The 13,593-nt window shown below is 43.8% G+C and overlaps 1 protein-coding gene across 3 annotated transcripts in view; it reads left to right on the top strand.

Annotated features, from left to right (window-relative positions):
• LOC147016666 (receptor-type tyrosine-protein phosphatase S-like) overlaps positions 1-13,593 on the top strand; it is a 643,261-nt gene that overhangs the window by 184,685 nt on the left and 444,983 nt on the right. For all 3 annotated transcript variants that reach the window (XM_085845560.1, XM_085845558.1, XM_085845559.1), the window contains one exon: positions 4,306-4,447. In XM_085845560.1, the coding sequence (XP_085701686.1) occupies positions 4,306-4,447 (142 nt within the window). The remainder of the gene's footprint in view (positions 1-4,305; positions 4,448-13,593) is intronic.

Genomic DNA, 13,593 nt, shown 5'->3' with positions numbered 1-13,593 from the left:
CGATTTTTCTACTATCTACTGCACTAACAATGACAGTGTCTCGCCAAATCCATGATACCAAGTCTGACACAATTGGCACCTGAACCGCCAAGCTGCAAGGTCCAATCATGAGCCGCCTTGCTCGCCGCAACTCAGTGATGGCCATGTCGGCCACGCCTCTCCTGATGAGACTTTTATGATTTACCTTTTATCTCATGAAACATACAAATTATAATTGCATTAACCTTTTAACAGCTTTGGATGAAGGGGTCTCACTCTATACCATAATAATTATGTATTTCCATGATAAATTCTGCAGGATCTTGTGAAGGCTATCATTCATTGAGAGGAAAGATGGAAGTTAACTTTAATAAATGAATGAATTGCCCTTGGGTGGGGGATGTGTGGAAGGAAGGGGGGTTCTTTATTGCCCATCCATCTGTTAGATGATTTAATATGATTTGCATTGCCTACTAGATGGACATTGACAGAGAACCAGGTAGCATGTTCACCTCTGAACTCTGCCTTTATTAAAATAATAACAATTTTTTTTTTTTTTTGTCTTCATTGAAGTCAAATTATAGTTGCATTCATCTTCACTCCTTCATTCCTCTTTTTTTCCCCCCACCATTGGAATAAAGTCCCACATTCTCTATAATCCCACTCTTCCCTCCAGGTCTTCAAAACAGCTGTTCACCACCATCTCTTATCTTCCCCCATCGAAAACCTTGATCTTTTCTACCTCCGCCAATCCACCACCAAACCCACCTCCTTCAAATTCCATGCTTTCCTTCCTGAAAGTCCCTGTCGTGGAAGGACCTGAAAGACCCTGTAGTGTCCATCTTGTTTTCCCTGTGTACCCCACCCCATCCCTCTCCCTTCCACAGATCTCCTCATGTCTCTTTTCCTCACTGTGTTTTTCCTTCCCTCTCCCACCCCTCTTGTCTCCTGGTCCCTTTGTTGTACGTTCTGTGTGTTAGCTCTCATACAAGCTTCGACAGTGTATACAACAAAAATTATTAAATGGGGGTAGGAAAATTTATTTTTCCGTCTGGCCTCGTTACCCCCTCCTGCACAGTGGTCCTGTGAAGAGATTTCCTTGTTTCAGGACGAGGTGAAGGTTTTCCCAGTTTTTTCCTCTTATTTTTCTTTCTTCGCCCTTTACCTCGAATGGCTCCATGCCTTGTTCGGGACGACTTCCATTTAAAAAACAAAAAAAAAAACCACGAAAACGTTTTGTCGCATTTTTCATCGTCCTGGTCCCATCTGTATCCGTGTGTACATAAAGTACCCCATGGAAATCATGGCGATGTAAACCATACCGATGTATTAAATGTTAAATATTATGCATGGGGATGCACTTAGCCAATTCAACCGTGACTAATGCATTTGTTAAAGTCTCATTCATTTGATGCACGAGTTGTCCCATTTGATTTCAGGAGTTATTGTTTTGTCTTTTTTTCAGATCTCAGGTCATGCCTGCCATCATCTTTTTACAGTTTATTTTCAAAACTAGCACTACTTCCTTCAAGAGCATTGGTACCCTAACTGGGTACTCCCAACACGTGTGCAAAATTTGGTGATTGGGCAAAAATATTAAACCATCACCCCCCCTCCATTTTTCATTTTCCCCTGAGCCTATGACCTGACCCTGGGTACTACCAACACGTGTGCAAAATTTGGTGGAGATCGGGTGAAAAATTCCCTTCTACGAGGGGGGCTTATTCAATATAGTAGGATTTCATCTTCTCTTTCCTCTTATCTTTTTTATTGGAAAGTGTTTTGAGATTTAACCTCCAAGTGAAGAGCGCTGTGTAAGAAATCGTAGATGGAATCAATCGAATATTGATCAAGGTGTGCTAAGCACCGTGGGAAGCACGATGAGAAGCTGACATTTCTGTTGTTAACCCTTCATCAGAGCAAAAGAGCTTTCCTTGCCTTGGGGACCTCCAATGCTACAAAAATGAATGGTTAAAGCCAGAACTGTCAGCTTCTCCTTGCTCCTCGTGGTCGGCATACATCTCGTAACATTCCATTGATTCCATCCATTATTGTACCTGCCCGCCGACGCAGATCGATGCCGGTCTTCATGATCAAGGCTGGTTTTCCATTTTATTTGAGAAACGAGCTGTTGACCCGCCTCGTGCGTGCCACAGGGAGTTCAGCCGCATTTAATTGAATGAATAATTAATTTTAATTTAATTAAATAAAAAAACAAGTAAAAAGAACAACCAGTTGAGAGGCAACCGCGTGCTTGATGGACTAATTCACTCACTCTGCCCGTTGCAGTGTACAAACGATCTGCACACTAAGAAATTGAAGGCCTATGTGAGGATAGTGGGATTGAGTGTCAATTTCCATGTACATTTTACATGTGGCAATACAAGTACATGTGTCCCTAAATGTACACATATCTGAAGTACCGCTACTAAAAAATAATGGATGAATCGTCCACACCATCTTTCTGAGGAGAGGGGCAGAGCTTGGACTGCACATGCACACTTGCCTGAAATTTGCTCCGACTCCGCTCAATATCGATGAGAAGAGCGGAGCTTGATCGAGCAAACTCGGTGTTTATAAATACAGATGGCTTTGATTGATCGAGAGGTGTCAGTGTCATGCACTACTGTTTTTATGGAGGTTGTTTGTGAAACTGCTTAGCCGCTCTCGACCCACAAGAACAAAAGTAATACTTTGCACGTGATCACACCTGAGACTGGTCAACAGCTTTACCTCACTGTACATTGATACTTCGCCAGCAGTTGGGTCCAATTTGAATTTCCTTGGGTTTTAAGCAGGAAACTTTGTGTAAAACAGCAGCCATTTTGCTTGTTTTTTTTTTTTTCCTCCTTATGATGTTCATTCACTTTCCTCAGAAATTTCCCCCACCCTCACCCTTCCTTTGCACTATTCAGATACTTGTTACTCTTTCGAACAAATTTACAACTTTCTTCAGAATCTTTCATCAACCCATTGATGCGGTGTCTCAATATTCGATTACATTCAAATTCTCTGCTCACTTTTCTATTGCTGCTTGATTTGTGAAACACCACTTTGTACTCCCTTTGCAATGGAGCCCTTTACATCCCAACCACGTTGTTTTGTTTCACTTTCCTCACCGTCCCAATTTTAGCTGTCATTTCACTGCCTGTTTTCCTACATTTTGGTTGCAAATCATCGCATCTCATCTCATCTCATCGCATCTCATCACATCTCATCTCATCGCATCGCATCTCATCTCATCTCATCTCATCGCGTCTCATCACATCTCATCGCATCGCATCTCATCTCATCTCATCTCATCGCATCTCATCACATCTCATCTCATCGCATCGCATCTCATCTCATCTCATCTCATCTCATCTCATCTCATCTCATCTCATCTCATCTCATCTCATCTCATCTCATCTCATCTCATCGCGTCTCATCACATCTCATCGCATCGCGTCTCGTCGCATCTCGTCTCGTCTCGTCTCATCTCATCGCATCTCATCGCATCTCATCGCATATCTCGTCTCGTCGCGTCGCGTCGCGTCGCGTCGCGTCTCGTCTCGTCTCGTCTCGTCTCGTCTCGTCGCATCGCATCGCATCCGATAGTATCTATTCCTGTCAATTTCCCCAGTCTTCACGATGTCGGTGGAAGACAACATGACTATATTACAAACCATTCTTCACATGCCCTAAATACAAGGGACTTGAAACCTTCAGTTCTTCAAAGACCGATCAAGCATTGTCTTAAGGGTTTCTACTGTAGATGCCTCCATGACATTTGCATGGAGGTTGTTCCATTCATGGATCACCCTCAGGCTAAAAAATCATATTCCTGACATCAAGTTTGGATCTTGGCTTCTTGTACAATTTTAAATGGTGTCCTTGCAATTTTGTGCCGGGGAAACAAAACGGTTTATTGGTACAGTTTCCCAAAGAGGAGCTTGTAGACTGTGATGATATCATCCCAACAGCACCTGTAGTACAGCGAGTGATAAATTATGGTTTGAAAATGCCGCTCATATGGGAGTCATCATAGTTCAATAACTGTAGTATAGTCACCTGCCTCGGAGCCGTCTCAATCCTTTCTCCATCAAACAAAACAAACTTTGTATCTTGTATCTTCTCCCATTCTTCTTTGGATGCTTTCTTCTCAGCCTCTTAGCCTCTCAGCATCTCATCTTCTCTTTTGAAAAATTATTTTGATCCACGTTGCCCTTCACTTCAGCTGTATCTCATCGTTTGATAATTTTTCTCACCGACTTATCACTTACTTTATTTGGCTTGGTCTATTTCCTCAACCCATCATCACCTTTTGCTCCGATTTACCTTCTGCAGATTATAGAATTTGATGGAGGCTCTGGGTCTGTACTCCGAATCCAGCCTCTGCGGCCGCAGCGAGATGGGAATACATATGAATGTTCGGCTGTCAACACTCTGGGCCACATCTCTGCAACCGCTCGGCTAGTTGTGCACAAAGGTGAGGCATTCAGCCTAGGTAATACTTCTGCAGTTATTATACGTGTTGCCAGCTAATAATATGCCGTCATTGTTTGCACATCTGCATTCGTTGACATATCCTTGTGTGCCAGGAGGGTATGCTTATGATGTGCCCTGTTGCTGGACAGACACTGTCAGAAGGGCTTCCTTGAGAAATTATTTTGTGGGGATTGGCTGTTGACCAGATGTGATTTGCACAGCAAATCGCTCAGATTCTGGTTATTTGGATCTTGTGCCATGCACAACACTGATGCACAGATTCCTTTTGCTGTCAAAATTATTTATTTTCCTCTGAATCCATATATATATTTTTGATCAATGAAAAACCAGTGTGTTAGCAGACTAAAATGGCTCACACAGAGTGCATTGTGTATCACTCGTCACTTAAGTCTGTGCTATAACATTTACACAAGCAATTTTTTGGGGTTGCGATTGCCTAACAAAAGCTATTCGGCATATCTACGCTCAAAGTTGCACTACTTTCCACCAAAACGTCGTACTGTCCGCTTTGTTTTCATGAGTTATGTTACAGTGCTCGCACTGCACAGCAAGTATATATTGCATGGTTGTGTAGATGATCCTCTTCACGCCGTCGGGCACATTAGGCTACCGAGGCCGTTTCGTTGGCTATAAGGGACACATTCCTGTATGGGTCACCACTCCGACATAGGATCCTCGACTGACTTATCCCCAGCAGGCAAGTACTCATTTTGCTAACCTTGGAAGGAATGCAGGCTGAGTCAACCTGCCTGATGTTGTTTTGTCACGTCCGGGGCTTGAACTCAGGACCTTAAGATCCCAAGCCAACCGCCTTAAGCGTTAGGCCACCACAAAGCTTACAAAATACATAGAAGGCCTGATTTTATTTCAGGTTTGCACTGGGCATTGCTATGTAAGAGAATGTAGCTGAACTTGCAAAGGGCAAGAGGCCAGGTGGCTTGTGCAATCAGACTACATTACTGGCAAGAAAACCGCAGGAAAGAGGAGCTGTCATCACCAATTCTGACCCATAATTTTTATTACCCCCATTAACCTTTCCTAAGCCAAGCATCTCACTTGCTAGTTTCAGTATTTCCTCCCCTCGTCTATCTCCTCTTTTCCAGTTCGTTCATTTCCTTAATGTTTGACCCACTGCCAGTTCCACTCTACTTTCCGATGAGCCTCGCTCAGGTAAAGACAAAATAAAAATAGCACTCTGACAAATAGATTGATTCAAATGGAAAGTACGAGCCTGTTGCCACCATCACTTGGACAGCTGGCTGTTTATTTTTTTTTGCCAAATCACGTTGAAGTATTGTTCTTTTTGGGGAACAGGCCCTCAACGGGCCACTCTTTTCACAAGACACCATAAAATCCTTTACGTAGCCAGCCATGTGGAATGTCCCTTGCGGAAAGATGGTGGTATTGATGATGCAGCACCCTGTTTGAATCTTGAGTCATTCATCGTTGGTAATTGAACTCAGATTGGACAGCATAGTAGCGAGTAGGCTCCCATCAGTTCCATGATTTCTTTGGGAAGATAATACGCTCTCAACAAGAAGTCAGAACATAATACAATGTGGATACAAGGTTTAAAATGGTACTCGTATTTACAGTGTAAACACTGGAGACCTGGAAATTAAACATGAATAAGTTTAACTTTTATCATGTTTTACTGATGGAGACAATATTGTTTAAAAAAAAAAACTTAAAAAAACAACCATCAGCTGGTGAGCTTTGATTTGTCTGACAAAATGATTGAGCACTTGCTTACTCAACAAAAGATTTGTTAAACTTCCACGAATTGTTCGAAATGAAGTGCACGGAGTTGGCTGTAGTCCAGTATATTAGATAATACATTTTCACTTGTTAGTTATAGTGCTTGTGGAATGCATTTGGTGATCAAAATGCTTATAGAAGTGGATTTTCATGACTATTCTATGAAATCTGTATTCCGAGATTATATACAACTGGCTACGTAGCTCAGCGGTAGCAAGCTTGCCTCTCAGCTGTGACTTACTCCTTAAGATTCAAAATACAATGGGGGGTTTTTTTTTTTTGCTCGCATAGCCCTTTGAACCAATATTTCTGGTGAAATTTCGATTTGTGTTTGGATGAAGAATATAATTAGAACCGCTATATAACCCCATGAAGAACATAGCTTGTCGAGAGAACAACTGTGGCACCCTCATGAGGCTTCATCATGTTGAGCCTTTTGTTGTCCTCAAAATCCTTTTTTGGCTCACCTGGTTTTAGTCATGTGAGCTTATGTGATTGAGCAGTATCCAGAGGTGAGTGAGTGAGTCCGTAAACACTTCAGTCATTATCGTTTGAACCAAACACACGATTTTGATGAAACTTGGCCACAAGCTTCATATCTGATGCGGAACGACGGTGTATTGACCGCATCAAAATCTGCGCTCATTAAGAGGGTCTACGGTTTGTTTTGTTTTTAACCCCCCCCCCCCAAAGAAATAGGTATTTGCTCTCTTCTCCAGGGGGTAGAGGGAGTTGGGGGAGGGTTCAAAAGTGAAATATATGGAAGGGAAGGAGGGAATATCTGTTACTACAAAGGAGGGTATGAGAGTTTAAAAGTAGCTAATAGGGGAATGTTCGGAGCAAAGAGAGGAATGACAGTTCATCATCTTCAGACCTATTTTTTACTTTTGATGTTGCATCTTTTTTGTTCATTGTTCTCTTTAAAATACACTGAATTTACTTGCCTTGGCCTGCCTATTTGTTTTGGGCCTGCACCTAATAATTGTCATGCCAGGCCATAATAGCTGTTTGAACATGGGTAGCACAAGATGCTGTGAGTACTCCTGAGAGATGCAGACTGTTCAACTATGAAACATTTTCTCACTCACTCAATGCAGTCATCTCTCACATTCTCATACAGATAAATTAAGGTCTCACACATTGACTCAACAGACCAATGTACTTTGTGGATGCCCATGCCCATGGAAAGTCTCTGTGATGAGTCTCAAAGCAACTGAGGTCGGTTTTGGTACTATGTGAATACATACCTTGAAAGTAGCTTTCTGGAAAATGAAAAAAAACATCGTACAATTGCTGAGTAGATCTGATCCAAAAGGTGGTAACATTCACTCAACATCCTATCGCGTTCGATGCATTCCAATTATACCAGCAGAAAATGTCTCGCAATGAAGTGCTGCCACCAACAACCGAGAGAAAGTTTGAACGATTCGGTGTTTATGTCACCACTCAAGCTCTTAGTTCATCAGACAACCTAACCTTTCTCCCACCATTTTTAGTGCCATACACCATCACAATCAAGCTTTTGTGTCACCACCTGAGATTAATAGTTCTCACAGCAGTCGCAATCACTCTAAATCACCGATCCATTGCAAGGTTCTTCGCAGGCTGGACCTCCTATCAGCGTTTCTGTTTTGTAAAATGTTTGTTGTCCACCTGTTTGAACTTACTCAGGTTAATCCTTTTTTTTTTACGAAGTATATATTGCTCAGGGAGGAGCTTGCCTTCAAATCCTTTTTGGGACAAGAACGTTGGAAGACATCAAAACACACTTTTACAAAGATTGCAAGGACATTGGGAGACGGAGTAATCAGGAGGTACAGTATCAAGGATTTGAATCTGGGATTTTAGAATTACGAGTTTATTGTTCATTTGGGAACACCAAACGGGCTACTATTTTTGAATTTACTGTGCATCTTTCGTTTTGCCATGTTATGAGGTTCAAAACATCACCTGCCGCATAATTTCTCCCTCCATGATTTAAATATTTCTGAATTCAGAGGAGAAATGGTCAGCTTGGTCAAGAATAAAAAAAAATAATTCTGTACGGCTGGATGGTTATGTCGATGAATAAATCAAGAAATAAACAAACAAGAAAACAAACAAACACATGAGATGAATACCAATTTTCAGCATGTATGTTGAAAAAAATTTCTTGAATTGAAAATCACAAATTTATTTAATAGGGTGGAAATCAAATTGGCGACATGAACGGCCTGCTACGAGGAAGATGGTGTGTGAAGGCGGTTGCTCTGGAAGGATCAGCGAAATGTTTAACAAAATGCGACAGTAGGTGCGAGATAAATACGTTCACAGATCAACACCAACAATGTTGCACCAAAATAGAATTGGCCTTCCACAATTCCACGGATGGTGTAAGTGGAATGATTACAGCAATGCCTTACAACAGAGTCAAATTATCGTCTTCACTGTGGTGTTCTTTCAGGGTGAATCACTTTGTGGGACCCCACACTGCTGTCCCTTCAGGCTGGGCTACCACACAGTTGTTGCAGTGTGAAGCAAACGGTTGTTTGTACTTGAGATAAATAGATATTCTGTGGTTGATAGATGCGGGAAATCGTTGGTTATGTCCATGTATGGGTTTTAGAAGGTGAAACAGAACCCTCCCAGGGTCTCAAAGGATCAAGCTTCATGTGTGTGGGTGTAAACATCTACATTATGCAAGGTATTTGATGTTGAATTTAAATGGGAAGACTAAAATACTGTGTTGAGTGTGCCGATGCATGTTATCATCCATGCCCCCCCCCCAAGTCTCTGTCTGTGCTTGTGCTGACCTTAACACCCCATCCAATTCGTTTCCAAATCTCCTAACTATAAATCTCTTCAATCCCACCAAGTCCCATCCCAAATTCCTACCCAATCCCAAAAGGATTCCCGAGGACAAAAAGGTAGATATGTTGTAACCTCAACATAAGTTCGAAATACGTCTGCAGGTCCCACGGCTTCCACGAGCAGGTATGTCCAGCGGCCGACGATCATCCAAGTGGTGGATGGTGCGAAGGGGCACACGTAACATCTCTATTTATCCTATCCATTATGACATTTAAACTTCCCTGGGATTTACCAACATGTCTCTTTAAACCATTTTGTTCGAACAACCCAAATTCACCATTGTCCTGCATGTTGGCGCTCATATAAGTTTTGGCCTGGCCCTCAAATTTTCACTCGTGCCCTCGCACAATTTTGTGGCTGGGCAGTATGGCTCCACTGGCAGGTCTGCCCACCTGCATACTCACCCAATGGCACCCGGGATGCTGAGGCCACCTCCGAGCTGACGTGTTCCTCTCACTGAAACCTGGGGGGAGCCCTCGCCGGCCTCCTCCCTGATGTCCACACTGGCACTTGGCGCTTCGGGTCCCTTCCCTCAGGTACCCGGGCCCATTGAACTCTGCTGGCTACTCTGAACCTATGACCTACTGTACTCTGACTGACTGACTGACTGACTCCCAGCTCCCTGGGTGCCTTCTTCATCAATAATCACCTTTACCGAGCCACACTCTCAGCTGCTTAATCACTTCCGACACGCTGCAAAACAAATCTTTCCTCTGTCAGCACCAACCGCAGAATGACATCCACAGGTAAATTTAACTAATACCTCGACCTAGCTCTTAACTAGCCCCATGTTTCCTTGGGTGGGATTCATTCCCTCCACTCATTCCTTCATTCCATACACTCTGGTCTCATTCATACCGGGCTGCTCCTCTGTCATAACTAGCTCCCTCTGACTAACTCGGTCTCACTTTGTCATCCCTTATACTATGTACAGACATCTCTTTGAGCTCCGTAGCGAAACTAACTAATGTCCCCACCACTTGTCCATCATCTCTAACCCACTATGTCTCTACCATTATTCTTATTCTGCAAATTGAATCCCCCTCCCTCGAAGACTAATGCTCCTGTGCCCTCTTTGGGGCAACTATTTCTAGTGCTCCCATGAGGTATCACTGTTCCAACGTTTCCCCCATCCCTAACCTAATGCTCCTGTGCCCCCATGGAGGCAACTATTTTTTGTGTCCCCATTAGGCATCACTATTCTAATATTTCCCCCATTCTAATTTAATGCCACTGAGCCCCCATGTGAAGCGGTCACTCACACCATGCTCCCCCGTGGGTTCTACACTCCCTACTCTATCCTAAGTGAGCCCCACTTTGTGGAGGCGCTCACAGCCTGCCAATTAATATGAATTCCTGTACTGGGTTCTGGGGAATGTCCGGAACCCCGACGTGTTTGACATGCCCACTGTTCATGCTGCGAAACCTCCCGTCTTCTGAACACTGTGTGCTTTGTGGCCTTCCCACGGCCGAACTCACCATGCCCACTCTTACACCGTTCTCAAACAAGGGACATTTCACGACCTTTCTCACACCGTTCTCGTAGACTGGACATCCCATGACCTTTCTCACACATGGGATGGCACTCACACCACTTACCGCCGCTCTGCGAGACTCCCACACACACACCATCCATCCATAGTGGCCGTCCCATTGAGGTCCCACAGCCATTTCCGCCATTTATGCTGGGTGCACCACACATGCTGCAAACGTCCTTCCACATGCTCCTCTGAGGCCATCACAAATCGAAAATCTGTAAAATTTTCCAATCATCTTCGCTCGGCCATTTCACCCGGCAGGAACCGTTCATAAACCAAGACTGGCAGTGCTTTGCAAGCCAACCCTCCTTGGACCAGTACATATTCCAAACTTGTTCTTTTTAAACCTCTGCACATGGGACAAGAACATTATTTCTTTAATTTTAATTTTTCCCCGCTTGGGAGGTTCCCCCCTCCCCTCAGTCAAGCTAACTGCTACCCCCATCTGGGTCGATACTCGCCCTACCTATCCAAGGAACCCCGGGTTCTTTATTCTACCCAAGCTTGGCATTCATCCTTTTGCACCATGCATTCGCTCTGGCTCGCACAGCCTCGCCTTTACTGGACTCACCTTGTCGTGGTTGCCTTTGAGGGTCCATATCCTCTCCACCTGCACATGCAATGCTTTATCTCGATCTTTGCACATCATTTCCACACACTCTATGATCTCTTCCTTAATTGTCTTTACCCATATCCCTGTCTCTATCTGTTCCTCCTTTACCTTATTCATTCGATGCTTTACCTCTGTTATCTCCCGTTTTGCTCCTGCGAGTTCTCCTTCCGTAATTAAGTGGCTTCTATATGTTCTTTTATTTCTTGTTATTTTATCTCTACTTGTTCGTTCATCTGTCGTTCTTTGGTTTCTGTCATTCGTTTGGTACATATCTTTTACTTTCTTTGTCACCACATCATGTCTTGTCTTACACTCCTTTATTGCTATGAGTTCCCCCGTTGCTTCCTTCTGGGCTATTCTTCACTCTTTCATTGCATCAGTGTTACTTTTAATGTCTCTCTTCAATTGTCCCTGTCCTATCGTCAGTCTCGTTATCTCAGTCTGAACACTGTTCATTTTATTTGTCAATTTGACCTGACCCACTTTCATCTCCTCTCGGATACCACCCACACACCCCCTTACCTCATTCACCTCTCCTCATACAGCCACCATCTCACTGCCTATGAGATCCAGCTTTACGCCCATCACACCTATGTCATGCCTTAAGCCGTCACCCAATGCCTCCATCCAGTTGCTCATCTCACTGCGCATTGCATCCATTCTGCCCATCATTTGGCTGAACATCGTTGCTAACTGGTCCATTACCAATGGTGCTGACGTGGCTGACCGACTTTCCTAAGGTGTGCATTCCAAAGGGGGCATTGTGTTTTCCAGGGGATAGGGATGGGGGTCTACATACATTACCAGTGCCTCTGCTGAGACCTCCACCGAATACTCCCTGAGAGAGTCCTCTTCCTGGACCATGGGTTCCTCCATATCTATCTTCCTCAATTAAATCCACCTGGTCCTGCTCACCTTGGCTCGACATACAGGTTGTGGACAAAAAAAAAATGGAAACTCCAATGTAAAGTCACTTAATAGGGTGTTGGGCCATAATGTGTGGCCAGTACAGCCTGCATCCGCCATGACGTAGAGTCCACCAGTATCTAGAATTCTGCAAGAGGGATGCAGCACCATTCTTCCATAAGAACATCACTCAACTCAAACTGTTTAACAGAGATGAAAAACAGTGTCTCGGGTGTTGTTCCAGAATATCCCATAAATGCTCTGTTGGATTCAGATCTGGTGACTTAGAAGGCCATGACATATGGATAACATCAGTGTCATGCTCATCAAACCATTGGGTGACCACACTTGCTCTGTGGATGGGCCATTGCCATCCTGGAAAACACCCCTCCCGGCAGGAAAGAAATGCTGCAACATGGGGTGAAGATGATCACTCAGTACCATTAAATAGCAATTAGCATTGACCTTTTCTTCTGAGGGAATGACAGCACCCAAACCATCCAAGGAAAATACGCCCCATAACATCACAGAACCCTTCAATGTTGGAGCAAAATACTCATGATTGTAGAGTTCTTTCAGTTGGCGCCCTGAGTGCACTCTTCCGTTTGTTGAGAATATGGTGAAGGATGACTCATCTAACCATATCACATTTCTCCACTGCTCGGTAATCCATTGCCTGTGCTCTTTGCACCACTGGACTCACAAATATGCATTGCCAGGTGTGATGAACGGTTTGTGCACTGCAACCCGACAATGGTATCCCTCTCTGGAGTTCTCGGCGGAGCGTTTTTGATGAAACTGGCTGCTCATAGCCCAGGTTGAAATTTACAGTCAATTGATCTGCATTTGCTCGCCTGCTTTGCCTTGCACTTCAAATTAATGCATGGATATCATGATACACATGGATATCATGTATGCGCTTCCGCCTACTGTTGCTCTTTGCTGATGTCTTTCTCTCGGAGTTCCATGCCGACATCACCTTCGACCCAATTGCTTGTGAAACATCAACAGGTTGAGCTGTCTTTGTCAATGAAGTTCCTGCCAAATGTGCCTCAAAATTCACCCCTCTATCAAAGTCACTGAGGTGTTTTCTTGCAGCCATGCTAGCCATAATTATAGGCATCCAGACCTGTGCTGCATTGTTATACATGCCCCTAGGCATGGTGAGATGTTATTTCCTGAAATAACACATTGGTCACACCTGTGTGGAAGCCATTTCTTTCAATACACTTGGTGTCCCTCATTTACCCATGTGTTTCCATTTTTTTTGTCCACTACCTGTAGCTGTATATACTTTCAAATGAAATTTCCACCTTACACTTGTATATAATTTTGGGGTGCCGCTGATAGCTCACACAGGTTCGAATTCCACTCCTTCTACACCAAATGTTATGGAACCGGGATTCAGGATTCACCACGAGTGGGACATCTTAGACTCTTTCTGACCACTGACCAAACAGG

The sequence above is a fragment of the Eptatretus burgeri genome, chromosome 11 (assembly GCF_056783735.1).
Source record: "Eptatretus burgeri isolate ZD-2024b chromosome 11, Ebu_testis_v1, whole genome shotgun sequence".
NCBI classification, from domain to species: Eukaryota; Metazoa; Chordata; class Myxini; order Myxiniformes; family Myxinidae; genus Eptatretus; species Eptatretus burgeri.
This window is presented reverse-complemented; position numbering and strand designations above follow the sequence as displayed.